The sequence below is a fragment of the Miniopterus schreibersii genome (genome assembly GCF_964146895.1).
Source record: "Miniopterus schreibersii genome assembly, chromosome: 4".
NCBI lineage: Eukaryota > Metazoa > Chordata > Mammalia > Chiroptera > Miniopteridae > Miniopterus > Miniopterus schreibersii.
In genome coordinates, this window is record NC_138105.1 from 99619964 (window position 1) to 99647298 (window position 27335).

The 27335-nt window shown below is 56.5% G+C and overlaps 1 protein-coding gene across 9 annotated transcripts in view; it reads left to right on the forward strand.

The window, feature by feature from the left end:
* Positions 1 to 27335, forward strand: part of TNRC18 (trinucleotide repeat containing 18) — a 77170-nt gene that overhangs the window by 35437 nt on the left and 14398 nt on the right. For 6 of the 9 annotated variants that reach the window (XM_081135635.1, XM_081135639.1, XM_081135638.1 and 3 more), the window contains 9 exons: positions 1089 to 2087; positions 5983 to 6158; positions 6681 to 6817; positions 6994 to 7122; positions 8809 to 8980; positions 10364 to 10724; positions 14964 to 15239; positions 19567 to 19848; positions 24276 to 24712. In XM_081135635.1, coding sequence (XP_080991761.1) covers positions 1089 to 2087; positions 5983 to 6158; positions 6681 to 6817; positions 6994 to 7122; positions 8809 to 8980; positions 10364 to 10724; positions 14964 to 15239; positions 19567 to 19848; positions 24276 to 24712 — 2969 coding nt within the window. Of the gene's footprint in view, positions 1 to 1088; positions 2088 to 5982; positions 6159 to 6680; positions 6818 to 6993; positions 7123 to 8808; positions 8981 to 10363; positions 10725 to 14963; positions 15671 to 19566; positions 19849 to 24275; positions 24713 to 27335 lie in introns of those variants that run through there. The other 3 variants (XM_081135640.1, XM_081135641.1, XM_081135643.1) reach the window with 2 other exon arrangements.

The following is a 27335-nucleotide window of genomic DNA, read 5'->3' on the forward strand; positions in this document are numbered from 1 at the left end:
TCTCTGCTGAGCCCTTGCTGTGTGCTCTGGAGTGAACCCAGGAGCACAGTCAGACCCTCTCCCCACAGCCCCTCCTCTGTGGTAGTGTCAGGGAAATGGGCATGATTGTAGAACCTGCCTCAGGAGGACGCATGCTGGGCATTGAGCAAAGTGAGATGGTGGGACATTCAGCACCGTGCCTGGCACGTAGTGGGTGCCAAGTTGTCATGTTGATAGCAGTACAGGGACACCCATCCTGGGCTGTACCCCCACCCCGTGTGCTGCGGGCGCACACATGGTCTTCCCCTGTCCTGCATCAGTGGGGACATACAGTAGGTGGCCTGCAGGGGGCCCGAGGCCTACATTCCCCTCCCTGGTGGCTAAGAGTGTGGGCTTGTTTGTGCATGGGACCACTTGAGTTTGAATTCAGGTTCTGGCACTAGGATGCCGTGTGATCTTGGGCAAGTGGCTGCCCCTCTCTGGGGAGATGTGATGCAATGTTGGTGTCCAGCACTGAGCACGTGCCTGGCTGGGGGCTGCTCTGTGCTCTGTCTCCCCCCTCCCCGTTGGATCCCTGTTAGCACCTGCCACTTGCCCAGCTCTGGGCAGGGCCTGGGAGCACTGTGCAGATTCCCACTCCCACCATCCTGCTCTTAGGGAGATTTCGCTTGAGGGTGGGAATTCAGAGTGAAAAAGTGGGGCAGCAGCATTGTATTACTGTTATTTTTTGAACAACTTGGATGCCCCATCTCTGCTTTAATGGCGTGGGGCAGTGATTCTTGTGGAGTGGAGGCCAGAGATGCACAGGCTGGGTGGGACTATTTGGGCTTTTGTTAGGCATTTCCTTCTGGACCAGCCTTGCGCTGGGTGCTGGGGGCAGGGGCTAGAGGAAGTGCTGACTCTGGTTTCTGCCTCTGAGTCTGAAGACCCCTGGGGGCAGGATGGTGGCCGATTTTCCCCCCGGGGTTCCTCTGATGCCGCCTGGATGAGATCCCAGCGGGCAGAGGGGGCTGCGGGCCTGTCCTGGCTGGGGGGGGATGTGGGGGGCACAGGGCTGGCAGACGTGGCAGGAGGAGGAGGGCCCCGCTGACCCTCCGTGTCCTCGGCAGATATCCCGCCCAGGTACCCGTTTCCCGCCCTGCCGCCGCACTATGGGCGGCCCTACCCCTTCCTGCTGCAGCCCACGGCGGCTGCCGACGCTGACGGCCTGGCCCCTGACGTGCCGCTCCCGGCGGATGGGCCCGAGCGCCTGGCCCTCTCGCCCGAGGACAAGCCCATCCGCTTGTCCCCCTCCAAGATCCCTGAGCCGCTGCAGGAGGGCCCGGATGAAGAGCCCCTGGCAGAGCGGGAGGTGAAGGCAGAGGTGGAGGACATGGACGAAGGCCCTGCGGAGCTGCCTTCCCTGGAGTCCCCGCTGACCCTGCGCCCCGAGGAAGCCATGGCAGCCCCGAGCCCCGCTGGCAGCTGTGGAGGTGGCCTGCTGGAGGCCCAGGCACTGGGCACCAGCGGGCAGGGGGCCACGGAGCCCTCCGGGTGCCTGGACTTTGCTGAGGGGGCCGAAGCGCCTGTTGACTCTCCGGGTCGGACAGTATCCTGCACAGCTGTCCCTGACTTGGGGGGGCGGCTGACCCCCGAGACTCTGGTTGAGGCTAAGGAGGAGCCTGTGGAGGTACCCGTGGACGTGCCTGTGGCTGTGGCCATGGCAGAGGCAGGGCCCGAGGAAGGCCTGGCCCAGGCGGCCCCAAGTGAGCCCCGGCCCAGCTTGGAATTGGAAGACTGTGACCTGCCCACTGGGGAGGGACAGTGTCTGAGTCTGGAGGCCCAGGAAGCCACACCTGTGCCTGGCAGTGCCTGCTTCCTGGAGGAGGAGGGCTCTGACCAGTTCCCACCTGGCCTGGAGGACCCGCTGGCCGGCATGAACGCCCTGGCGGCGGCTGCAGAGCTGCCCCAGGCCAGGCCTCTGCCCTCCCCGGGCGCCGGCCCCCAGGCCGTGGAGAAGCTGGAGGCTGCGCAGAGCCTGGTGCTGGAGCAGAGCTTCCTGCACGGAATCACCCTGCTGAGCGAGATCGCGGAGCTGGAGCTGGAGAAGAGGAGCCAGGAGGTGGCAGGTGAGCCATGCTGGGCTCTGGGCTTATGTGGGTTTGGTTTTTCTAAAAAAAATCTTTATAAGATTTAAAAATTTTGGAAACACCTAGGGCGTGGTTTATTCATATTTGCTTCTTAAAAATTTTGGTAAATAACACATAACAAAATGTGTCACCTTGACTGTTTTCAAGTGTTCAGTAGGTCGTGGACATTCACGTTCAGCCAATCTATAGGTGTTTTGTTTTTTTTAAAATATACCTTTATTGATTTCAGAGCGAGGAAGGGAGAGGGGGAGAGAGAAATATCACTGACGAGAGTCGTTGATTGGCTGCCTCCTGCATGTCCCCTGCTGGGGGTCGAGCCCGCAGCTGGGGCATGTGCCCTGACTGGGAATCGAACCACAATCTCCTGGATCCTAGGTTGAGACGCTCAACCACTGAGCCACACCGGCCGGGCTATAGGTTTCTTAGTGGTGAAGTTTCTCCTTGTTCTGTCAATGGTGAATTTTGTATTAGAGGATTCTTTGAGTTGCAAAGGACAGAGACTCATTTTAACTGGCTTAGAAAAAAGTGGGAAGTTTATTGGCTCGTGGAACCAAAGTACAGCAGCAGTTAGGTAATAGCTTCAGGTATAGCTGGATCCAGGCGCTCAAACCAAGTCATCAGGAGTTTCTTTTCCTACCCACCCTCTTCCCTGTCCCTCTCTCTCCACTTTTCCTCTCTGTTGGCTTCATTCATGGCAGGCCCACTGTTCTCATGGGGGGGTCCCCAGTACTTATCCCAGGCCCATGGGCCGGCTCAGCTCAGCAGACTCCCAAAAGGGGCCACCTCTGTCCTGGTAGCTCTGGCAAAGATGCCACAATTCATTCTCATTGGCTCTCTGGGGTTCACACTTTTGGCAGAAGGGAACCCTGTGGCCCAGGAGATGGGAAGGACCAGACTGCTCATGCTTCACCCGATAGAGTGTCGCTTCGGGGAGGGGTGGGCCTCCGAAGGAAGTGGGGTGCCCTCAGCAGAAGGAGTGGTGAAATCTGGGCTGTGCACAAAAATCCCTGATGCTCAGCAGAAAAAATTGGGGCACTCCAAGACATGCGTGAAGGAGGGGTTGTGGGTCAGACACCCCACGCTCGGCCTAGCACAGAGTGTGTGTGTGTGTGTGTGTGTCGGCAACAGCTGCCAAGGAGTTAATAATAGCAGTGCCAGTGCTCTGGTGTGTTTCCTCTAGAACTGTTTCCACACACATTTCTAAAATTAAGACCGTTGGGTAAACAGTGTTCTGTAACCTGCCCCTTTCACTTAGAGTATTCTTTACTAGCCAGTTTTCAGATTTTCTTAAAACATTGTACATGTTTCTGATTTAAGACATTTGTGTCTTTTAACATGTGTTTTTAGGGACTACCCAGTTTTCTGCCCATCGAGGCCCCAGCCTCCATGACCCACTCCTGGACTGTCAGGCATTTTCCTTTGCCTTTTCTTCTCTTTTTTTTTTCTTTTGTAAATAATGTGGTGTTTTCCCTTGAAGAAAAACCTTTGCCCACACTGCTGATTTTGCTGGGGATCTAGTCCCGGGTGTAGAATGGCTGGGCCAGAGCAAGGCCATGTTTTCGAGGCTTTGTTGTGTTGTGGTCAATGGCCCCCAGGAAGCTGGGACAGTGACACCCTCTCCCCCGTGGCCGTGTGTTATGTTTTTGTTTTTATAAAGTAAAGTTCATCGCTGCTTTTCTTTCGTTTAAATGGTTTGGTATAAAAAAGTTATTTTTTTTCAGAGGAAAATGAAAACCCCCTTGATCCTACCAGTTGGTGGTGGTTTTTTGGTGGGGGGCTCCAGAGGGCCAGGGGCTCCTGGGCAGAGGGGGCTGAGGAAGGGTCCCTAGTTTGAAGGCTGCTGCCCACCCTGGTCCCTTTTTGTACTCCTGACTCATTTTCTGTTTGAGGCCCTGCATGCCCTCATTCAGTGAATGCTTATTAGGTATCTACTGTGTTCCTGGCACAGTTTTGCTGCTGGGGCCCAGCACTGCCTAGTGGTGACAGGTGGTGGGTGCAAACACTGGGAGAAGGGGAAAGGCAGAGGTGGGAAGGGTGGTCTCATAGGGAACAGCCAGGGAAGCCCCTCTTGATAAGGGGACCTGAGGAAGGTGAGAGAGGAAGGCTCTTCTGGCACGCCAAAGTAACAGCAGGTGCAGAGGCCCTGAGGTGGCAGTGTCTGGCACGTTGGAACCAGGGATAAGGCGGCTAGGGGCTAGAGTGGTGTGTGGGGGGGAGTGGTGGCATGGTCGGGGGGGAGGGAGGGCAGTCCCAGGGCTTTCACTTTGAGTGAAATGGAATCATTGGAAGATGGTTTTGAGCTGGAGTTATAGGATCAGGCTTAAGTAGGGTGGTTGTGGGGGCTGTGGGGAGGTGGGAGACCCGGGGGAGGCTCCTGGATTGAGACGGGATCCCATCGAGGCCTGATCTAGGCCCGGGGTGTGGGTGACTCAGAGGTGAAGAGCAGGAGGGTTTTGGGGGGAGTTCAAGTGGGGCCAGGAGGCTCTGCTGATGGACTGGATGGGGATGTGGAGGGACAGACCATCCAAGGGTGTGGCCTGCTTCTGAGCTTAGGAAGCGGGGTGGGGGGCAGGTTTGGAACTGACCTCCAAGATGCCCTTTAGTGCTGTGCATGGGCATGGATCTGCAGCTCCGGGGCTGGGGCGGAGCTGAGGCTGGCAAGTGCACTCTGAGGCAGGGGTGGGGGTGCAGGGGTCCTGGCGGCCCTCTCTTCCCCGCAGTTGCTGATGGAACTGAGCATCAGTCCCCTCTGGTTTCCCTGCAGAGCTGGGCAGTGGATCGCCCTGCGGGTAAGCAGGTGAAACTCTTTCCACGTCCTATGCCACTTCCTAGAGCCGCCAGCCAGGTCACCCTCACCTTAGTAAAGGGGTGTCTCCAGTCCTGGAAGCTGGAAGTCTGAGATCCAGGTGTTGGCAGGGTCTCTCCTGAGGCCTCCCTCCTTGGTGTGTAGATGGACGTCTCCTCCCTGTGTCTTTACATGGTTGTCCCTCTGTGTGTGTGTCCTAATCTCTTCTTAAAAGGATGTAGTCATATTGGATTAGGGCCACCCCGATGACTTCACTATAACTTGATCACATTTTTTAGGACTATCTCCAAATAAGGTTACATTCTAGGTACCAGTGTTCAGACTTCAACATGGGAGGACACAAGTCACCCATAGCAGCTGGCACTGGGGTCACCAAGGCTGTGCTGCGCTGTCAGTCCTGAGAGCCCAGTAAGACTGGTTCATTGGAGGGTGATGATGGTGACAGAGCCCTGCTTGGTCCCCTCCTCTGTCCTGGAGCATACTTACCCAACTAAGGATCTTATGAGGGCCTTAAAGAGTGTCACCTCAGGGTGGGCCACAGGTTTTCCTCTGATACCCCTCACAAGAGCTGATGGGAGTCACCACTTGGCGGCCTCGGTTTCCGTCCGGACAGAGAAGAGCAAAAACCAGTGATTCTCCGCGGCATTGACAGGGCTGGTGCCACAGCTCACGGGGAGCACTGCTGACACCTAGTGGCTAAAGGCCAGGATGCAGCTAGACGTCCTGCAAGCAGCCAGGGACGGCGCCCCGCAGCAGAGGGGCCCCCTGGAGAGGACCTAGCCCCAGGGTTGAGAGCCCTCACCTGGTGCCATGATTACTGGCGGCTTCGTGGAACTGTACACATTGGCAGGAAAGAAGCACACAGAGGGCGTTCACAAAAAGGGTCATGTGTTACATCACAGAAAACAATCATGTTAACACTCATGTTCATTTGGTAGCAGTCTAATAGGTGATCAGTTTGGGCTTCTTCCCCCGTGGGGAGTCCAAGGGGGGTTGGCTGCAGTGCCCGACAGCCCTGTCCGCAGGAGCAGAGGCGAGGCGGGCAGCTCACCTGCCTCCTGTGTGCAGGTGCCGAGCGGGGCCTGGCCGTGCGGCCCTCGCTGGAGAGCCTGCTGGCGGCCAGCAGCCACATGCTGAAGGAGGTGCTGGACGGCCCCTTCGTGGACCCGCTCAAGAGCCTGCGGCTCCCGCGGGAGCTGAACCCCAACAAGAAGTACAGCTGGATGCAGAAAAAGGAGGAGCGGGTGAGGGGTTCATGCCCACGGTTCCTGCCGTGGCCTGTGCGGGGGGCGGACGCCAGCTTGCCTGGGGCGTGGCCGGCTTTGGAGTCGGGAGAGCTGATCAGTGCAGCGTCCGCCGCCGACTCGCTGGCTGTGCGGGCTGGGCGGGCAGTTTCCCTCTCTGGGCCTGTTTGCCTGTTTGATAAGGCTTCAAGGGCGTCCCGTGGGCGACAGCCTGATGGATGGGGGGCAGTAGAGCTGGCTGTGCCCTTTGCTTCCTGTGGGCCGTGGCAGTGGCTTCGTGTCTGAGCCCCCACCTGTGTCAGACACTGTGGCAGTCGCACTGTTCGGGCCGTTGCTAAGGGCCAGGTGGCCTTCACCGGCTGGCAGAGTTGGTCTCTTCGTCCCTGTTGTGCAGATGAGGTGTCTGCGTTTTGCTCAGGGCCACAGCTAGTTGGTGGCAGAAGTGGGATTGGAGTTGGGCGTCTGGCCTTGGCCGCGGAGCCTCGCCACCCCCCACCGGCCTCACGCCGCCTCTCCCCCCAGATGTTCGCCATGAAGTCCTCGCTGGAGCACATGGACGCCCTGGAGCTGGACTTCCGCATGCGGCTGGCCGAGGTGCAGCGGCAGTACAAGGAGAAGCAGCGGGAGCTGGGGAAGCTGCAGCGGCGCCGCGAGGCCGAGTGAGTGCCCCCCGCCCTCCCGGCCCGCCCGCCGGGCTCCGTGCAGGCTGGCGCTCAGTAGGTCCTGGCGCTCAGTAGGTCCACTGTGGTAGGCCGGCAGAGTGTGTGTGGACCCGAGTGAGGTGGGTGCATCGTCTGCCCCCCAGTTCACAGCCAAGCGTGTGATTCTTTTTAAGGGACAGGCGCGAGGAACCCCATAGAAGCTTGGCACGCAGAGGCCCTGGCAGGCCGCGGAAACGGACCCACGCCCTGAGCGCCCTGTCGCCCCCCCGCAAGAGAGGGAAGAGCCGCAACAGTAGCGGAAAGTAAGGCTGGCCCCTCGGTGGGTCGGGAACTGGCACAGAGCTCGGAGGGGAGGAGTGCGGGCCCAAGCAGGGCCTGCGGCTGGGCGCCGGGGACCCCGAGTCCCTTGGGCGCTAACCCACCCGGTTTGGTAGCTCTCAGGGAGCACGGAGGGTGAGCCAGGCGAGTGGCGGATCGGACAGGCAGACCCATCCAGCCAGGACTGAGTGGGCGGGTGACCCAGTGAGAGAGGTTTCCAGGCTGTCACCCAAGCGCTTCTTTCACCCGTTGTCCTGCCACGCCTGCTTCCTCCGTGGCTTGGCACCAACTCATGCTCTTCTCCACGCCCCCCTCCCTGTGGAGGGCCAGCTGAGCTTCCAGTCCTATGGGGTGGGCTCCAGCTCACGCCGTCACTCGGTTCCCTGTGTGCTGGACAGTGTCATTTCCGCCCTCCTGGCCTGACCTTCTGGCTCATCGTTTCTGAGCCTGCTCCGAGACCTGGGCCACCTCCTTCGTGCATCCTGGGGACAAGCTCCTTGAGCGGCAGCAGAAGTTACGTGGGCCCCCTCTGAAGGGCTTCTTGAATGCCGGCCAGAGCGAGAGCTTTTCCTCCCGGCCGGGCGTGGATAGGAAAGAAGCTGTGGTCTCCCTGGGTGTCGGGAGCAGCACAAGCTGAATGAGGCCCATCAAAGGAAGGGGTGCAGTGCGCCTCAGCCTGCAACGTCAGTGCAGGTGACGCTGGGCACCCAGTGCTTGGCTTGAGGAAGTGGGGCCACAGGATGCCTTCAAAAGGCATGGAGTCGGTGGGTCTGCCACAGGTCTCCTCAGGAGAAGGCAGCCCCAGGGCCCCCGGGGATTGCATTGAACATCCCTGGGTGTTCTTGACTGAGGGGAGGATGGGGAGGAAGAAACACCCATCACCAGCCCCGGGGTAAGGAGAGCAGCTCCTGGGGAAGGGGGCTGGGGCCAGTGGCACGTGGGCCCACTGGTTAGGAGTGTGCACCCCGGAGGTGGCTGCACCTCCTGCTTCTGAGTTCCACCTCCAACCCTTGTTGTGACATCAGCCAGGTGCTGTGACCTCGGGCCAGGTGTTGGCTTTTCTGAGCCTCAGGCTCATCTATGAAAAATAGTACATACAGCAAAGCATTGTTTTGGGGCTAAAATATAAAGCACTAACGTGGAAGGAGACAAATAGTAAGCACCAGGTAAAAATTAGCTGCTTTTATTACTACTTGTGAGGGTTTAGCTTAGAGCAGCCAAGAGAAGCCTTAAACGGGACCACGTCCCGGCTGCTTACACTCCCAGGAGTAAGGAGACTGGCCAGGGGCTCTTCCTTCATGTAAGCTCTTGATCTTAGTCACCCGCTCATGCTGGCAGACTTCCTTGGCTTTTCTGATCTTTGTTCTTGGCACGTTTTGGTAAAGAGGCATTTGACCGTGCAGAGTTGTGTGTGTGAGCGTGTGTGAAGGGAAAAGGGAGAGAAGAGGCCAGCAGAGGATGCCGCCTTGGAGGAGTTTTTCTTCTTTCCCATTCACAAATATCCCAGAATCCTAGCACTGTAGTTTTACAGGATCTGTGTCCCCAGACTCGTCAATGTCATCACTGTCTGTGCTTCAACATCCAGAGCCCACCCTTCAGGGCCACGAGGGCGGACCCCAGCCTGAGTGCTGCCTGGACGTGGTGCTGACCAGTGGTGCCTCTGGTTGCAGGCTGAGCAGCAAGCCCCTGCTGGTGTCAGATGCCTACGAGCTGGGAGCCGGGATCAGGAAGAGGCACAAGGGGCCTGAGGAGGAACACGATGCCCTCGCTGCAACGGGGAAGGCCAGGGGGAGGAGCCAGCCTTGGGACGAGCAGGAAGCCCCGTCAGACTTCATGAGTCAGGTCAGTAACCCCAACTTCCAGATGTGCTGCCATCTCAGCCAGCAGGTCTGGAGGGGATGTGGAGTTCACACTCCCTTTGCGGGTCTGTCTTCCCTGCTGCTGCACAGAAACTGTAGAAATGGTTGCCTCAGTGCCGCCAACCTGCCCTGCTGGACAGAGGAGGAAATTAATGGCTCAGAGACTTACCAAAGTGGCACAGACTCAGGCAAAGCTGAGACCGAAACTTACAGCCCGTGTGTGTGCTCCATGACCCTTTGCTGAAGCCAAGAAGGGAGACTGCAGGTTTTTAACCAGATAATGCAATTACGCTGTTGTTTAACAGTATAATTGTTTAATGAGGAGCTTCTCCATTCTGTAGTTCTAAGAAACAAGGGCTTGATGCCATTGTAATTTCCTCTGTGAACTCTCCAGAGGTAATGGGGTGAGCGCCAGCTCCTTGATTTGTCTTATTTCTGCAGAGCATTGAAATCATCCACTTAAAGCCCTCGCCTCTAAATACTAACGTACCTTGTCATCCTGTAAAGCCCTGTGTGAGGGGCTGTTTTGGTTGGGTTGGCCCTCAGAGGGAAGTCCTCAAGTCAGGGATCTAGGGGTAGAGAAGAGAGCCAGTTTGTACACCAGGATCCTTTATACTCTCAGGTTGTGAAGGATACTTTTGTTGTTTAAATGACACTACCCCAACTTTTTTCTCCTGATGAAATGTTATCTGATGAAAGAAAATCAAGGTAAAATATTCAAATGAGGCGCATTAATGGCTTCGAAACTGCACATTTCAGCTCAACAACCAATGACTACAGCTGATGAGAAAAGGAAAGCAGGAATTTAATCTTTGAAATCTCTAATCTCTTTGCTTCAGGCATCCAAGGCACGCTCCAGGCATTTTCTTGGCAGCTTCGGCCCCTTAGTTGGATGGGCTGATTTAGGCTTCTCTGTCAGCTGCTTTAGGTGGCTGAGATAAGCAGATCGGCTGTGCTACGATCTGGGTGTGGATCTTGGTTGCCGACCTCCCTCAATCCAGCTGGTTTCTCCAGCTCCTTGGCAGTGCCCGTTACTTACAGTGCTTCCCGAGGAGGCACCACACAGCACCGGAGGGCCAGAGTGGAAACGCCGGTGCCAGCAATCTTTGTCGCTGGCTGTTTGCTGAAGCGCTCCCTGTGCCTTATCGCGGTTCTTCATCTTCAGAGCAAGCTTGTGGTGCCCGTCCACAATTATCCCCGTTTTACAGAGCAGGGTAACTGACGCTAAGAGGAGTTAAGCAGTTTGTCAGAAGCCACAGAGGCGGGGGAAGACGTGGAGTCGGGTCCCTCAGGGCTCGTGCGCTGAGCCCCCACTCCCCTGTTGGGTCACATGTCTTAACGCTGGACTCCCACCTTCCCTCTGCAGCTAAAGATTAAGAAGAAGAAGATGGCCAGCGACCAGGAGCAGTTGGCCAGCAAGCTGGACAAGGCCCTCTCCCTCACAAAGCAGGACAAGCTGAAGTCCCCCTTCAAGTTCTCGGACAGCTCGGGGGGGAAATCCAAACCGAGCGGGGGCTGCAGCAGGTACTTGACGCCTTACGACAGCCTGCTGGGCAAGGACAGGAAGGCGCTGGCCAAAGGCCTCGGCCTGTCTCTGAAGGCGTCCAGAGAAGGTAAACACAAAAGGGCCGCCAAGGCCAGGAAGATGGAGGTGGGCTTCAAGGCCAGGGGCCAGCCCAAGTCGGCCCACTCCCCGTTCGCCTCGGAAGTGAGCAGCTACTCCTACAGTAAGTAGCGGACGCCGCGCCGCCTCCACGCCGCTCTTTCTTTCGCTCGCGTCTCCTCTTTTCTGTCTCCGGTGTTGCCTGCTCTCCTGTCTGCCTCTGCCCCGGCTCCGGGCCGGAAGTGGCCCCCCCGGAAGCGGAAGTGTCCTTATTGGCCGGCGCCATATTGGGCGGGTGCCTGCGATTGGCTGTGGGAGCGGAAGTCTTCCTGCTCGCCAAACAGTCTTCCGCTGTGGGCCATAAAGCGGGCCGGGCGGAGGCTTTGTGCCACGGAGTTTCGGCTGCTCTGCCTAGAGCGGCCGCTCGTGACCATAGAGAGGACCCCGCCTCCCCAGCCCGGGCCGGCCGGCCCTCAGGCGGCGCTCCGCCCTCCCGCCAGGGGTTGGTAAGAGCGGCGTCGAAGGGGTGCGCACCTGCTGGGCAGCATTTCGCTTTATCTCCGTGACAGCCCTCGAGGCGGTTCCCCGGATAGAAACTGAGGCGGGGGGCGGTTGATCGCGCCTGGCGGGGAGTCAGCCCGGGGCAGGCCCGGAGCTGGCGGCCGCGGTGGGCGAGGCCTGTGTCGCCACCGGCCGCAGGTGTCTGCGGAGCCCCGGCACACTGCTGGGGGGCGGGGACTGAGCTTTATTTCACTGATGGGATCTCCATCGCCGGGAGCTGGGGCGAGGCGCTCGGGGCGAGGTCTCCTCAGCCGGGCAGCCCCGGTCATCCGGGCAGCCCCGGTCGGCCCCTGTTAACCCCAGTCGCCCCCGTCAGCCCCGGTCGGCCCCCGTCAGCCCCGGGCGGCCCCGGTCACCCCCGTCACCCCTGTCAGCCCCGGTCGGCCCTGGTCGGCCCCGGTCAGCCCTGGCGGCGGTCGGCGGCCTCCCGGGGCCCAGTCCGCCGTGCGGCGTGTAACAGGCGTCGGTGTCCGTGGACAGGACGCCTCGCGCCCAGGGCGGGCGGGGACTGAGCGTGGGGCCGCCGCGGGGCGGCCAGGAGGGGCTCCCTCCGCCTGGCCCCGTCGGCGGGGTTTGCTCCGGAGTCTCAGGCTGTGCTCGGGTGGAGACGGCGTTTTCACGGGGGCAGCGTGGATCTGTGCGTCGGCGCTTCCGATGGGCTCCGCCTGGGTCAGCCGGGGAGGTGGGGGAGTGTCAACGTCCGGTGCGAAAATGGATGCCTTTAATGTTGTAATACAGTGTATTTTTTTTTTTTACCTGTCATTGGGCCTCATATTCTTATGGAGCCCCCTAACAAACGTAGGTAACTAAGTTTGGTTATTTTCTTCTGTTCGTCTGTCTCATGTCAATTTAATTCTTTGACCTGACCAAAAAAAAAAAAAAAAACTAGAAGAGTAAAGGATAGTTTCTTCTTCTTTGACAATGTCATCCATCCAGCTTCATTGCACTGAACAAAGGCTGGTCATTGTAAGAATGCACCTCTCCATATAGAAAAGGGAATCCGTGATGAGACATTTGTTTCATTATCATTTATCCCATATAGAAAATGACTATAAATAGAAAAGTGTCTTATAATTTTATTAAGCCAAGCTCCAAAATATGCAAAATAATAATAATAGTCCAGGCATGAAAATAACCTTAGTGACTAATTTGTTTCCTAATTTGTCCATTGCCCACCATGGCTACACTGGACAAAGTCAGATAATCGGATCTGAAATTCTCAAAATAGTTATGAGAGTGAGTGTCATTAACGTTCACTGGGAGTCATGACAATTAATGAAAAGCCCAAAGGAGAAAGTGGAAACTGAGATGATTTTCAAGGACATCAACCTTTATAGAATTTTCAGAGAAAGAGAAGAGCGTGTCATCAGGGACCGAGGAAAAGGCAACAAAAAACGTAAAACCTGAAAACCATTGTGTCCTGAGAACCACAGGGCCAGGCTCCTTACAGGAAATTGTTACTTGGCAAAGCCTGAAGACAGGTCAAGTAAAATAAGGATTAAAATGTTCCATTTTTACGGAGTATAAGATAGTTTTGCCTGGTAGCTTGGCGCAGCACTGTCAGCGGAGTAGTGGGTAAAGAAGCTAGACTTTAAAGCTTTTTGATAGAGAATGGAGAGAGAAAATTCAAAGACAAGTAAAGTGTATTTTCTTAAGGAAGGAAAAGTCATGTGGTTGCGGACTTGGGAGTTAAGGTCGCCTGCCTTGGGGGGGCTGTCGTGAGCGTCAAGTGAGCTCATGTTGGTAAAGAGCCTGACATGGCACCTTGCAAAGATTAAATTGCTGCTGTTTTACTTATTTTATTTTTTTAAAGTGTGCTTTTGGTTACCTGGGTCTAGTGGGTTTCCAGGGCTGATTCTCAGATGGGCGTGGGGCAAAGCAGGTGCTTTGTGTTTTCTGTGCTGTGGCCGAGCACGCATCCCTCGGTTTGGGTGGGTGTGATCCCAACAGCCTGCGAGGCCCCTGCCACTTTCAGAGGTGCATAGCTCTGAGGAGGACAGAAGGGCTTTCACCCCTGCTCTTTCCGCCTCTCCTGGTTCTGGAATAGTGACGAGGGTGTGAGGCGGGTTGCTGCTCCTCTGATCTTTCAAGGCACAGTGGTCAGTGGATGTGGCCTGGTTGGTTGCCTGAAGAATGCCCCCTTCCCCCGCTTTTGTGTGGATGTATAACATACAGTTAGAGGCCAGAGGTGAGCTTGGCCCCTGAGATACTGGGGTGCTTTGAGCTGGTGAGTCCGCTGTAGCCGATGTGTACGTGGGCACAAAGCCATGGTCAAGTTGCATGGTCAGTACATGGTCAGTCTAACTCTGTTACATCTTCATCTACAACTCTGCTGTTGGGGGAGGGGGGTGGGTCAGCATTGCAACAAGGAGGTCCAAAGGCCCGTCTCCAGCTAGGTGATGCAGTGTGCAACTGGCTGTGGAGAGAGCTACTCTGTTTTCTATACTGGCTCTTCTGCGGTTTTAGGTAAATAAGGGGGAAGTCACAAAAAGGCCATGGGTGTGTCCTAGCAGAGCCATGCTGTGCGGCAGGAGAGGGGAAGGGAGAGCACTGCCCTCATCTCATGCTTTTTCATTTTGGATGGTAGGTTGGGGGACAGGCCTGGTGGCTTTTGGTGGGAAGCCAGGTTGGTCATTGTCACCCACAGGCATCTCCAGTTTGGGATGGGGCACACGGGAGGAAGAGCTGTAGCTAGAAGACAGACAGGCAGGGACTTGTCCGGGCTTGTCCTTGTCATTGTCCTCCTCAGAATTGCCATGCCATCCTGCATTGGGGTCATGGCGGGAGTGGAAACCATAGATGTTGGAGAAGGCAGCCAGAGGACCCCCCCCTCCTTCCTGCCCACAGTTTCTTTTGGACTTGGAGATGGCAGGCATTGCCAGAGCTGTAGCCGTGTTTGTTAACATCCCTCATGTTCCAAGCAGATTTTACCAGATCAGGAGATTAGACTTTGGCTGCAGAGCCCTTTTTTGCCGTGAAGTCTCCCTTGACAGCCCCATATGTAAAACGGATCAAAACAGTGTATGTTCTGGGTGGGTTAGAAGGGGTCAGAGCTGTGCCCATGAGACAGCCCCTGTCCCCAAAGTCTGGTGGTCCTCCCCTATGAAAGCTGGAGAGCCTTGGCCTCGCTGTGTTTAGTGAGGCCAAGACTATGGGAAGCTAGCCCTGGTGCTCTGGTGACCGGCCCTCTGGTAGGAAAACAGGCGAGTTGTAACATCATTTGCCAGTTTCTTTGGCATGACTTCTCTGCTGTTGCCTGTTTCAGGCTGCCTTTGTGACATTGCTGGATGTGGAGTTGGATGGAGGTGTGCACGGTTGAGTGTGCCCTTGCCCACCCAGCGCCACTGGAAGTGGGTATTTTGGGGAGAAGAGCTTTAGCTGAGCCCTTTCCTTCCTGGGCCTTGTCCTTCCCCTGGGCTGGGTGCAGTCCTGTGGGATAGGCCAGGCCCAGTGGTGAGCTCCATGGCCTGGGAGAGACCTTCCTGAGAGCAGACTCCTCCCTCCCCAGAGCCTGGAAGGGCTGTGTGCCCAGATGGCTCTGTTGTGGGTAATGCTGGCAGCAGCAAACCTGGAGGGGGCCTGAGTCCCAGCCCAGGAAAGGTGCACCGTGTAGTGCCTGCGGCTCGGGGGCCTCCCGGGTAAAGAGGTGGGAGGCCTGCCGCTTGTTCCACGGCCAGTAGGTGTTGGGGCCTCTCCGTTCTGGCAGCACCGGGTGCTCTCATAACCACTAAGTAACCAAAGAAAGACACCAGCCCCCTCTCCCACCCCCAACTTATCTTATCACAAACTGCCTTGACTGCAGATACGGACTCGGAGGAGGAGGAAGAGTTCCTGAAGGACGAGTGGTCTGCCCAAGGCCCCTCCGGCTCCAAACTGACATCTTCCCTCCTGTGTGGCATGGTGGCAAAGAACAGCAAGCAGGCCGGAGGCCCCAAGCTGCCCAAGAGGGGCCTGGCGGCCGCCCGGACTCTGAAGCCCCAGCCAGCCGCGGGCAGGAAGCAGCCGTTCTGCTTGCTGCTCCAGGAGGTCGACGCCCGGTCCTCCTTCAGCGATTCTTCGGAGGACTCATTTGACCAAGGTTACTAGCTCCAAACACAACCCCTTCCATGTTTTATAGCGAGAGTGCGTGAGAGTGAGCGAGCGAGCGAGCCGGGTGCGAGCGATGGCGCTGCTGGGCGGCCGTCTCGGTCTTGGCAGCGTAGCCTGCCGTATGAGCCTCTTATGCGGGTGTACTTGTACCTGTATCGTTGCGATAATACCACGGCTGGCTCTTTTTGAGCTTTTATACGGACTGATCTTAGTCTCCACCTTCCTCCACTCTCCCCTCCGCCCCACCCCATTCTGGCCTCCTCTGTCCCCTGGACCGCAGGCCGGGGTGGGGGTCTGGCAGGGGCCTCCCCAGGGACGTTTTGTAAATGGAACTTTGTCGTGTGGGCGTGTGACTTGATGTTTGTACTGCGATTTTGGCAATACCAAGCTTTATTAAATATATCGAGTTCATTTTTAACTAAACCCGTGTGCCTTGTCTCTCTTGCTGTGTCCTGACTTAGACGGTTAGGTTGCCGCTTCCCTCATTCCGTTCCTCCTCCCCTCCCCACCCTCCCTGGAAGGGGTAGAGATGGAGTAACGCAGTCGCTGCTTTCCTCTGTTATTCAAATATCCCTGGGAGCTACTGGCATGCACTCCATGTTTCAGGTTTAAAGTCAACTGCTTTCACCTTCAGCACCATCTTTTTTTTTTTAGCTGCTTGTCTGTCTTTTGTTTTCATAAAGCTCTGTTCCTATGTACAGTGCTTTAGAATGTTTGCAAACATTAGTTTCTAACACACATTTCTGTCCTGAGGGGCGTGTAGGCAGCACAGGGTCAAGATCACATCAAGGTTGAGGGGTACAGCGCAGTGGCCTGTGAGTGCAGAGGCTGGCTGCTCAGCCTAGCTGGGGCCTCCTCCGCCTCACAAAAACAAGGTCCGAGTCAGCGACCTCTGGCCAGCAGACTCCAAATCGCGTCTTGTGTCTTGCCTCAGGTTAGGACTTGCTTCAGGGTGGACCCCTACAAGGACCCCCTGGGCGCCAGAGCCAAGACTCCGATGTCCCTGAGTGAGGCCTGGGCATGTCAGGTCTACTCAGATAGGAACTGACTCAGCCCCAGGATCTGAGTGCTGCCCGAGTCCAGCCTCTTTTGCTCTCACACTCCCTGTCTGCCTTCTCCTTCCCACACCTCCCCTCCAGATGGCCCAGATCCATTTTGGGGTGACCAGCAGATGGCACAGCAGGGAGCCAGGTGCCCTTGGGGCTCACACTGTCCTGGGCAGCTTGCCAGTCATCCTGGTTTCCCGAGGCCGCTGGTTTGCCACCTCCTCCCTCTTGTCCCTTGGGCTAGACCCCCATGCCTCCTTCCACATACTTTCTCCCCTCCCCCTTAAAGCCAGGTGCCAGCTTCCAAATTTTGGGGCTCTCCTGCTTCAGCTCAGACCCAGTAGAGAAGCAGGTGGTCCCCTGGATCTAGCAAGGGGCTGTTTGCCCCAGGGCCCTCAGACCAGGGCTGGATACAGCAGTGGACAGAGCCCAGATAGGGGAGTGTAGGGGGAGAGGAGAGGGCCCCACCACACACAGACCCATTAGTCAGGTCTCCAAAGGGATATTTGGGTAATAGGGCGTTACTGACACCTGATACTAAAACACCTAATCGGCTTGGCTTTCCAGTGTGTCTGCTTTCTCCCCCAGCAGCTTGACCATACCTTCACCCTTGACCCCTACCCATGATGCTTTGAATGTCTGTTTTGGTCTCTTGCATTCGCTCTCACGCTGCACTTGGACGCAAAGCGAAGGCTGGGAGTAGGGCAGACGGCGCCGCGGGTCACTGAGCTGGGGTCGAGCCTGGCTTGTGGGTCCGTAGGTAGGCACACCCTTTTCTTCATGTCCCCCCTGCACCTCCCTCCTCGGGGCTGCCCCCATCGGCTATGGCAGCAGCGGGTCGCTTTGGCATATGAATCAGGTTTTGGAAAACCAAACCAAGTCACAGCAGCCAACCCCACGCACTGAGCCAGGAGGATTTTTTGTTTTCATCTTTTTTTAAATAGAAAATAGTTTCTCTGCGTTTCCCTGGGTTTCTTTGTTGGGAGTTTTTCTCCCTTTGCCCTGGGCAAGCTGTGGCCTCAGGTGTGGACAACTTCAGAAAGGCTCTCTTGGTCCTCAGAACCCCCTGCTCCCCCTGCCCTTTAGCCTCTAGCCACGAGGGAGGCAGCCAGGTGCACTTGCCAGGCTTGGAGCAGGAGTGGGAGGGCCCTGGGAGACCAAGATCACCTGTGGTCCATTTTGTGGTGGGCTCACCCCCTTTTTTTGGCTTTTGCCTTTCAAACACTCCTGCATCTCATGGTGCTAGTGTGGGGCCGCTGCTGGCTTTCTGGGATCTGATGCAGACACTCGGATATCCAGAAACCCAGAGTGAGCCTCCCCTGCCGGACCCTGCGGTGGAGACTCCTCCTGGGTGGAGGGTTCTGGAGCCTCCACACCTGAGCAGCTCTGGGAAGGCTTCTGTAGAAGGGAAAGCTGGCCACCTGTCCAACCCTGAGCCCCAGCCCAGCCAGCCACCACCACCATCCCCAGGGGGCCTGATGTGGGGGACCCAGGCGCTGTCGAAAGTCTGCCTACACTTAGCCTGCTTTGCCGCTGTGGCCCACGGGGCGGAGACAGACCGTGACGTCTGCACTGTGAAGGGACCGCAAGTGTGCACTGCCTGCCTGCCTGCCTGCCGCCCGCCTGCCCGCTGCCTTCATCTGCTTCATCCATCGCTCGCGGAGCCGCCTCCTTTCACCCCTAACAAACTCCCTCTCTCTGCCTCTTTCCTCTCCTGACTCCCTTTAGAGATTCCTTAAGTTTATCACTGCTTCCCTCACCCAGGGGTCACTCAGCAGAAATGGGGCTCCCTCCGATCAGCGGGCGGACAGCAAGCCTCTGCCCCGATCAGCACTCCAGGGCCGCCACACTTGGCCACTGGTGGCACTCGGGCAGGCAGGAGGCCTGGGGGCTTGTCAGGAGAATGTGGAGTTGGCTGAGCCCAGACTGTCCCCACCCTAGACACCATGTCCACCTCCAGCCTCCCCTGGCCCAGCCTTGGCCAGCGGCCCCCAGAAACCCTCACCCTCCCAGTGCTCTGGGCAGACAGGCACCCTTGGGCAGGTGTCCCTCGGGGGGCTCATGGGCAGGCAGCCCCTGCTGCTGTATGCCTGCCTGCCCTTGGGTTAGCCTGGGAAGGGCAGAGCAAGCTTGTACCTCTTAACCATCTCGGTGGAGGTTCCTGTGTGGGAGTGTGCCCCTTCCTGCCCGCCCGCCTGCCCCATGGCCTGCCCCACCTCTGTCCCCATGACTGGAGTGACAGGGCCAGGTCCTGGAGAGAGGCACATCTAGCCAGCAGCTGGAGACATGGGCAGGGCTTCTGTAGAGTTCCACTAGACTGGGAGACAGGACAGCCAGCCAGCCCTGGTTTGAGTCCTGCTCTCTACCTGAGCACTTGAGCCCCTGGGCTCCGGTCTCCAGGTGCAGAGTGGGCCGCCCTGTGCCCTTCCTCGCTCCCCATGGTCCAGAGGTGTAGACAGCCTGTGGCTCCCTTGGTGGTGGGGACAGCAGTTTCTTCTAACAGGACAGGGTGGCCCTGTGTGTGTTTAATTCTCCCTGTACCTGCAAAGCGCTTTCTGCTATAAATGTGTGGTCCTGTTTGGATCCTCCCCTAGCTGGGGTGGGCTGAGAGGGTTACCCCATGCCACAGATGGGAAAATAGGGCTCCTGGAGGGCCAGGGGCTTGCCCCAGATGTCCCAGCGTCGGGGTGGTGCTAGGAGCTAGTTTTGGACCCCAGAGCCTGCTCAGGGCTTCCACCGTGGATGTCCACCCCTCCCCCCAAGAAAAGACCAAACTCCACCTTCTCCTGCAGCCAACCTACAGGCCTCCAGCTGCCAAAACCATGCCAGGCACCGTGCCTAGAGCCCCGGCTTGAGCCCCCAGCCCCCTCCCGTCCCTCTGCTCCCTTCACGGCCTCCTCTTTCCTCTCCTCTCCTGCCTCCTTCCTCAGCTCCACGTTGTACGTCGGGGTGTGTGTGCGTGTGAGACCCTGGGGAGAGCCGTCTCCAGTCCTGTCCGTGTGTCCCCCGCCCCACAGGACACGTGCATGTGCTGGTCCCCTGACAGACACCCACTCCGGTTCCCAAAGCCGCTGCTCGGGGCCGTCGGGACCCCAGGGCTTGGGCTCGCTTTGGTGGGGCTCTGGGTCATCGGGGGGCTCATGGGCTGGCTCTGGACCCACCCCCGGCTGTCAAGGCGTGAGGAGCCTGACGGGTGCTCCTGCCGAGTGGGGGCGGGTGGCCCAGGCCCAGGCCCAGGCGAGGCCCTGACTCCTGTTTTCTGCACCCCAGATGAGCGTTCTGAGGACGAGATTGAGGATGAGATGGAGGACGGCGACGGAGAGGAGGAGGACCAGCTGGAGGCCGAGGCCGAGGCCCACGGCAGCCATAGGCTGGGGGCGCGGGAACCCGCCCTGTCGCCCGGCCTGGAGGAGAGCGGGCTGGGCCTGCTGGCCCGCTTTGCAGCCAGCGCCCTTCCCAGCCCCACGGTGGGGCCTCCGCCGCCCCTGTCGGTGGTGCAGCTGGAGGCCAAGCAGAAGGCCCGAAAGAAGGAGGAGCGGCAGAGCCTGATGGGTAAGTTCAGCAGACATGCTGCCCGAGGGGCTCCGCTGCCCTGCCTACAGGCGAGGAGACCGAAGCTCCAGGAAGGGAAGGGGCAGAACTGGGTGCCCTGCCCTGAGTAGAGGCTGGTGATGGGCCTCCCTCCCCCGGCCTGCGGCTCCCAAGGAGGGGTCTCTAGAGCTGTGCGTTGACCTTCAATCTAATATAGCCTGACCCACCCCCTTCAGGTACCTGATGTCAGGCAGGTGTGGGAAACAGAGAGGCCTCAGATCTGCCCCTAAGGAGAGGGGGCTGTATGAGGTCCCTGACCCAGCTGGGGAGTTCAGGAGACCACACCTGACCCATGAGAGAGCCGTGGGAACAGAGAGGGAATAGAAGTGTGGACAGGAGGAGTAGGCCATGCAGAGTGCGCCGCCCAGGGCCGGGGCTGAAGTGGGCATTGTTGGGCTGCGTCGCTCTGTGTGCCAGGCTCACTGTCGCATGCTTCATGGCTCCAGAGCTCATTTCTCTCTGGTGCTCAGTAATATTCCACTATCTGGACGTACAGTTTATTTATCTATTTGCCCACTGAAGGACACCTAGTACATCTTTTTTTTAATGGTTCCACAGCTTGTGGTTTTTAAAAATTTTTTAAAAATCTTTATTGATTTCAGAGAGAGGAAGGGAGAGGGAGAGAGAGAGAGAGAAACATCAATGATGAGAGAGTCATTGATCAGCTGCCTCCTGCACGCCCCGACTAGGGATCGAGCCCACAACCTTGGCATGTACCCTGACTGGGAATTGAACCCCGATCGCCTGGATCTCCTAGGTCGACGCTCAACCACTGAGCCACACCTGGCCGGGCCACCTAGGACATCTTGATGACATCCAAGTTGTGGCCGTTGTGAATAAAGCTGCTATAAACATCCCTGCACAGATTTTGTGTGGATAATAGGTTTTAGCTCCTCTGGGTGAATACTGAGGAGTATGGTTGCTGGACCGAACGGCGAGGGTATGTTTAGTTTTCTAAGAAGCCATCAAACTGTCTTACAAAGTGGCTGCACCATGTTGATTCCCGCCAGCAGTGACGGAGAGTTCTCGCTGTTCCATGTCCTCACCAGCATTCTATGTTAGTGCTTTGGGTTTTGGCCATTCTCCTAGGCATGTTGCAGTATTTCATTGTGATGACAGATGTGGGGCATCTTTTCGTACACTTACCTGCCATCTGAATATCTTCCCTGAAGTGTCTGTGAAGGTTTTGGGCCCATTTTTGGATCAGGTTATTTGTTTTCTTTATGTCTAGTTTTGTTTTTTTTTAAATGTTTATATTGATTTCAGAGAGAGGAAGTGAGAGGGAGAGGGAGCCACTGATCAGCTGCCTCCTGCACGCCCCTGACTGGGGATCAAGCCCGCAACCTGGGCATGTGCCCTGACCGGGAATTGAATCGTGACCTTCTGGTTCATAGATTGACGCTCAACCACTGAGCCATGCTAGCAGGGCTTCATGTTGAGTTTTAAGAGTTCTTTATACATTTTGGATAACAGCCCTTTATCAGTTGTACCTTTTGCAGATATTTTCTCCCACTCTTGTCTTTTCATTCTCTTGAAGGTATTTTTTGTGGCGCCAAAATTTTTAATTTTAATGGGATCCAGTTTATCAGTTCTTTCTTTCATGGATTATGCCTTTGGTTTTGTTTCTAAAAGTTCCCTGTCAAACCCAAGGTCACCCAGATTTCCTCCGACGTTATCTTCTAGTTTTGTAGCTCTGTGTTTTACATTTAGGTCTGTGATCCATTTTGAGTTAACTTTTGTGAAGGGAGTAAGGTCTGTGTCTGGGTGTTTTTTGTTTTGTTGTTTTTTTGGCATGTGGATGTCCACCGCCATTTGTTGAAAAGACTGTCTTTGCTCCATTGTGTTGCCTTTGCTCCTTTGTCAAAGCTCTTTGACTATATTTTTGGGTCTATTTCTGGGCTCTCTGTTATGTTCCATCGATCTGCCTGTCTGTTCTTTTGCCGATCCTGCACTGTCTCGATCACTGTAGCTTTGTAGTAAGTCTCAAAGTTGGGTAGCATCAGTCCTCTGACTTTGTTCCTCTCCTTCAATATTGAGTTGGCTCCTCTGGGTCTTTTGCCTCCATATAAACTTTAGAATTAGGACGTCACTTTCCACAAACTGACCCCCTGGTTATTTTAATTGGAATGCACTGAACTCTGTAGCTTAAGTTAGGAAGAACTGACACCGTGACAATGTCAAGTCTTTGTATCCATGAACATAGGCTGTCTTCCTGCCTTTTCTGTGTCTGTTGAGACATTCACATCGCTTTTGTCCTTTATTCTATTAATATGGTTCTTTACGTTGGATTGTTGTTTTTTGTTATGTTGAACCAACCTTGCATTCCTGGGATAAATCCCATGTGGTTAAGATTCATAATCTGTTTTAATGTTCCTGGATTATACTCATGTTGTTTATAATTGTTATGTCTCCCTGATGGATTGACCATATATATTACCATTTCAAAATGTCCTTCTTTGTCTGACGTAACAACTTTTGTCTTAAAGTTTCGTCTCTTGTTTGGTATGAGCATCAGACAAGCTGGCCGCCCCAGTTCTCTTTTGGTTACTCTTTGCAGTTTGTCTTCCCCATCCTTTGCCTTTCAATCTCTTTGTGTCTTACCCTTTTGATTTTTATTTTCCTGCTCCCCTCTCCCTCCTTTACTGCCTTATTTTTGGGAGAGCAGGCAGGAGCCCAGGACGCTGGGTGGGAGTTACTGTGTGGCAGTGAGACCTTGGCACACCCTTCCCTGTCTCCCCACAGCACCCTTGCAGAGACCGGTTCCTCTCTCCCAGGCCATTCATGCTGCTCCCCTGGCCTCATAGGTGTTTGTCCTCTGACCCATCCCCACCTGTGGGGCTCTAGTCTCCCCCTCCTCCAGATGTGTTTCAGTTCTCGTCACTGCCTGTCCCTCCACAGTGACTGCAGAGGTTTCTTTGCATCTGGATTTTCTGGTGGCTTCCAGCAGGGGGCTGTCAGCAGGTGGGGTCTCATTCTCTCATCCCCGCAGCAGAAGTCCAAAGCCTGTGTTTTACGGGCCACACTCTAATCAGCCATGAAAGCCCCCAGCTGCCTCCCTGTGCAGCGGGAGGTCTGTTAACAAAAGATTAATTAACGGGATCATTAAGCTTTGCAAGTGGCTCCTTCCCATGAGTGTGCTCCCTCCCCTGCCCCATCCCTCTGCTGCACCTGCATCTGTCCAGGCCATGGCGCCTGGCCTCTCACAGGAGCCCTCGTGGGCAGGCTGCCGGTGGCCTGGGGGTCAGGAGGCCTGTGTTTTAGCACTGGCTTCTCAGCTCATTTGCTGTGGGACTCGGGCAAATCCTCCTCTGGGTGATGTCAGCTCTGGGGCTGTCACAGCTCATCCCCAGGACCTGCCTGGAGGAGGAACACACCTTACAGCTCCTGACCCCAGGGAGCTGTCCCGGCCACCACTTCGGGGCCAGGCTCTGAGCTGCACATTGTGGGGTGCTCCAGGAGAACTCGGGGATCCACTTCTTGGGGGGGAAGCAGGATGGGCTGGGCAGACATGGATGGGAACCCCACAGCATGACATGTGCCTGGGCTGATGGAGGTGTGGACAGAGGCCCCCAGAGTGACGAGTGGATGTCCTCAGAAAGGAGGTGCAGTCTCCAGGCAGGGGTAGGAGAGACGTGGTGCTCAGGCAGAGGAACCAGCAGAAGCGAGGGCCAGGAGGTGTGAAAGGATGGAGGGTGGCCGTGCAGTCAGCGGTTGTGTGTTCAGGACTGGCCTTGTGGGTTTGGCTCAGGGGTGTACCTCGGCTGTGGGAAGAAAAGGGAAGGGGGGCAGGCCTCTAGGTGAGAAGAGGAGCTGGGCCCCAGGGTGGCTGGGGTTCAGGTGAGACCCACCCATGTAAAGGGGATTGGGTGCCAGGGACCTCCCAGCTCTGAGACATGGCACCAGTGGAGGCGAGGCCCTGCCGGGCTCGGGGATTTCGCTTGGGTTTTCCCACTTGCTTCCCTGAAATTGCTGTCTGCAGGCGTGGGGCCCTCCCTGCTCACCTGTCCTCCCTGCTCACCTCTCTGGGCTCTGGGGTTCCCATGGGGCACAGGAAGCAGAGGAGCTGTTCCCACGGGCCCAGGCAGGAATGTCCACGTTCCAAATCTGATGCTTTTGGGGAGAGGGGGAGGGAGCAGAGGCTGGGCAGCCGAGGAGGGTTGGGGGTCAAGAGTGGGCCTGGCAGGACCTGCTACTCACAGGCATTAGTTTCCCTCCTCTGGACCTCAGGCTCCTCCCCTGGGAGCAGAGAGAACGCTCCCACAGGCAGAGAGGTCCCTTGGAAAACGAATGGGGCTGTGGCCTTGTGCTGGTGGCTAGGGCAGCGGGGTGGGTGGGAAGTGGGGTCCCCGAGCCCCACTCTACAGCCCCCTCCCTCATTCCACATCCAGGCACTGAGTTTGAGTACACCGACTCTGAGAGTGAGGTCAAGGTGCGGAAGCGGTCACCTGCCGGGCTGCTGCGGCCCAAGAAGGGACTGGGGGAGCCAGGCCCCTCCCTGGCCACACCTGTGCCTGGCGCCCGTGGCCCTGGCCCCACCCCCACCAGCCCAGACAAGGTGAAGCTGACTGCGGAGAAGGGACGCAAGGCCCGCAGGCTGCGGGGCCCCAAGGAGCCTGGCTTCGAGGCGGGGCCCGAGGCCAGTGATGATGACCTGTGGACGAGGCGGCGCAGTGAGCGCATCTTCCTGCACGACGCCTCAGCTGCGGCCCCAGCACCCAGCAGTACGGCGCCCGTTGTTGCCAAGCCTGGCCGCTGTGGCAAGGGTGGCCCCCTGAGCCCACGCAAGGACACAGGCCGCACCAAGGACAGGAAGGACCCCAGGAAGGTAGGAGCTCAGCCCAGGGAAGAAGGGGTCCCAAACACCAGCTTTTACCCTCCAGCCTTGGGAGGTGGCTCTGGTGTCCCCTGACTCTCCAGTCCTGGGAGGTGGCTAGGAGCATTATTAGACCTGGCAGTGGGGAGAGGCGGCCTCCCTCCCTCACACAGGCCCTCTTGCCTCAGTAACATTCCAACCATGTGTGAGGGGCACGGAGCCCATAGAAAACTGCAGTTACCAAAACGCCAGACCTCCCTTTGTGATGCCACACCTGGCTCATTTACCAGAGGCTCTGAGAAGGAGCCCGGTAGCAGCTGAGCAAGGCCAGTGCGAGTGTAGTTGATATTTTAAGGTCTCTGCAGTAACTGTCATGCTCTTCATGGTGGTGATTTCTGTTGGTGACAAAGTCACAGGCACGGCCAGTCTTATTATGAGTTGTGGCCTCTACTCCCACCTGAGGGAACGTATTTCCTCAGAGGTCAGTGAACTTAGAGATGGGTTTCTTTTTTCCATCCAATTGCACAGGCTTTGGAATTCTCTGGACACCAGGGCGAGAATGCTTACTCTTTAAGGACTCAGTGGCGGTTAGACCTATTACCCTTTTTGCATGGGCTGCTAGGAAACTAGTGGCTGGTGGTTCCCCCCGTGGGTGGTTGCATTGAAACCTAACAGCCAGCTCCTAACAGTGGTCTCTGTCTCAGCCTCTCCACCTCGCGTCCCTGAGGGAGGGTACACTTACACGACAGTGACCTAGAGAAAGTGGCAAAAGGGGATGAGACTCTACACCAATTTCCTGCTATCAGTGATCGTGAGGAAGGGGCTGCGTTGGAGTGTCCTTCACCTCCATTTGTGCTCACTCTTCATTTCTTTATGGCTAAAGCCGCCACTGAGGGTTCCTGTGAGTCTTGGAGAGAAGGTGCCCCCCTTCAGGTGCCAGTTGCAAGTCCAAGGCCTCATGTACTTCTGACTGACTGGCTAGAAATCGGGGGTTCCCATGACCTCAGGTTTGATAATTCACTAGAATGACTCACAGACTCGGGGAAACACCGTACTTAACGTTTACTGGTTTGTTATAAAGGACACAACTCAGGAACAGCCCATGGAAGACGTACAGGGCAGGGTCTGGGGGACAAGGCCAGAGCTGCCACACCTTCCCTGGGCTTGCCACCCTCTAGGCACCTCCTGGTATTCACAGGAAGCTCTCTAAACTCCATCATTCAGGGCTTTATGGAGGCTTCGTCACAGGCATGCGATGGATTATTACTCAGTCTTAGCCCCTCTCATGTCCCTAAGGGACCGAGTCTCTCACTGGAACAAAAGAGGCTCCAAGACCCAGGAAGTTCCAAGGGACTTAGGAGCTTGGTGTCAGGAACTGTGGGCGGAGACCAAATGTGAATTTCTTACATCACCTGAGAGCTCACAAAACCATGTGCGCAGGTTACTCGTGGCAATTGCACCTCACAGGTGGCCTGTACCTGCCTGGGGTCACAGCAGCTAATGATTGTCAGAGCTGAGCTTGGACACAGTACAGCCCAGAGCCTGGGCCTTCACCCCTGCGCCACGTGACCTCATCGGGTCTTTCCCTCGGTGGGACCTCTGTTGTGGAAAGGACCAGGGTCACCCAGTCCCAGCTTCTTGGGGATACAGTAACAGTCCAGAACAGAACAGGTTAATAGTCAACAAAAGGAGAAATCAGACACCATATCCCGTCTCCCCAGGAATGGCCACTGCTCGTACTTTTTTGAGATATACTTTGATTCCTGTTTTTTAGACTTGGCATTATATCTCATGCGTTCCCATGTGCTGAGCTTTTATTTTACTCTTTTAAAATCAGTATTTCTAAGGGGGTGCATAACATCCCACCGGGTGCCCAGCCCACAGTTTTCGTACCCCAACCCCCACACAAAGATGTGCTAAGACAAGCTATTTAATTGCAGACATTAGAGGGGAGAGGAAACAAAACCACCTTAGAAACGGTCCTTTGACCCCCCAAGATGCCTCCTGATGTTAGTTAGAAATGTGAACAGGATTAAAACGTGCATCGGACACAAAAAAGACGTAACGTGTATATGTCTATATTTCCCCCCAAAATGGGCATGAAATTGAACACCTCTCATTTCTGAAACGGTTCCTGTTTGGTGCCTTTTAACGCTGTTTGCCCTGCATCTCACTCGCCTGCTGTTGTCAGGGTAATGTTTGCCCAGGATCATCCCTTTTCTGTTTCTTCGTTTTCTGGGCCCGTGATTTGGTTGTGTCGTTGTAAGCACTTTGTGCTTAAAAAGCACAAAGTGACCCTCGCCCCCTCATCCCCGCCGCCCACTGCTGTCCCCGGGGTCCCTCCTGTACACGTGCCATCGCTTCCGATTCCCAATGGTACATCTCCTCGGAACAGGGCTCTGCCACCGTGACAAAGCTGGGGCTGCGTCTCTGGATGCACCAGCGTTTCTGGAACTGGCTAGATGTCAGGTTGCTCCCAGTTCTTGGCTCTGAGAGGCAGGCCTTACGCAGTCCGCCTGCACTTGCACCATCTCCACTCCACCTCCAGGGGGGTGCCACCCGTTTTACCAGCTGGGGGGCATTGAGCTGGGCTGGTGTGGCACCCCCCTCTCCAGGGTGAGTGGAAAGCAGCACG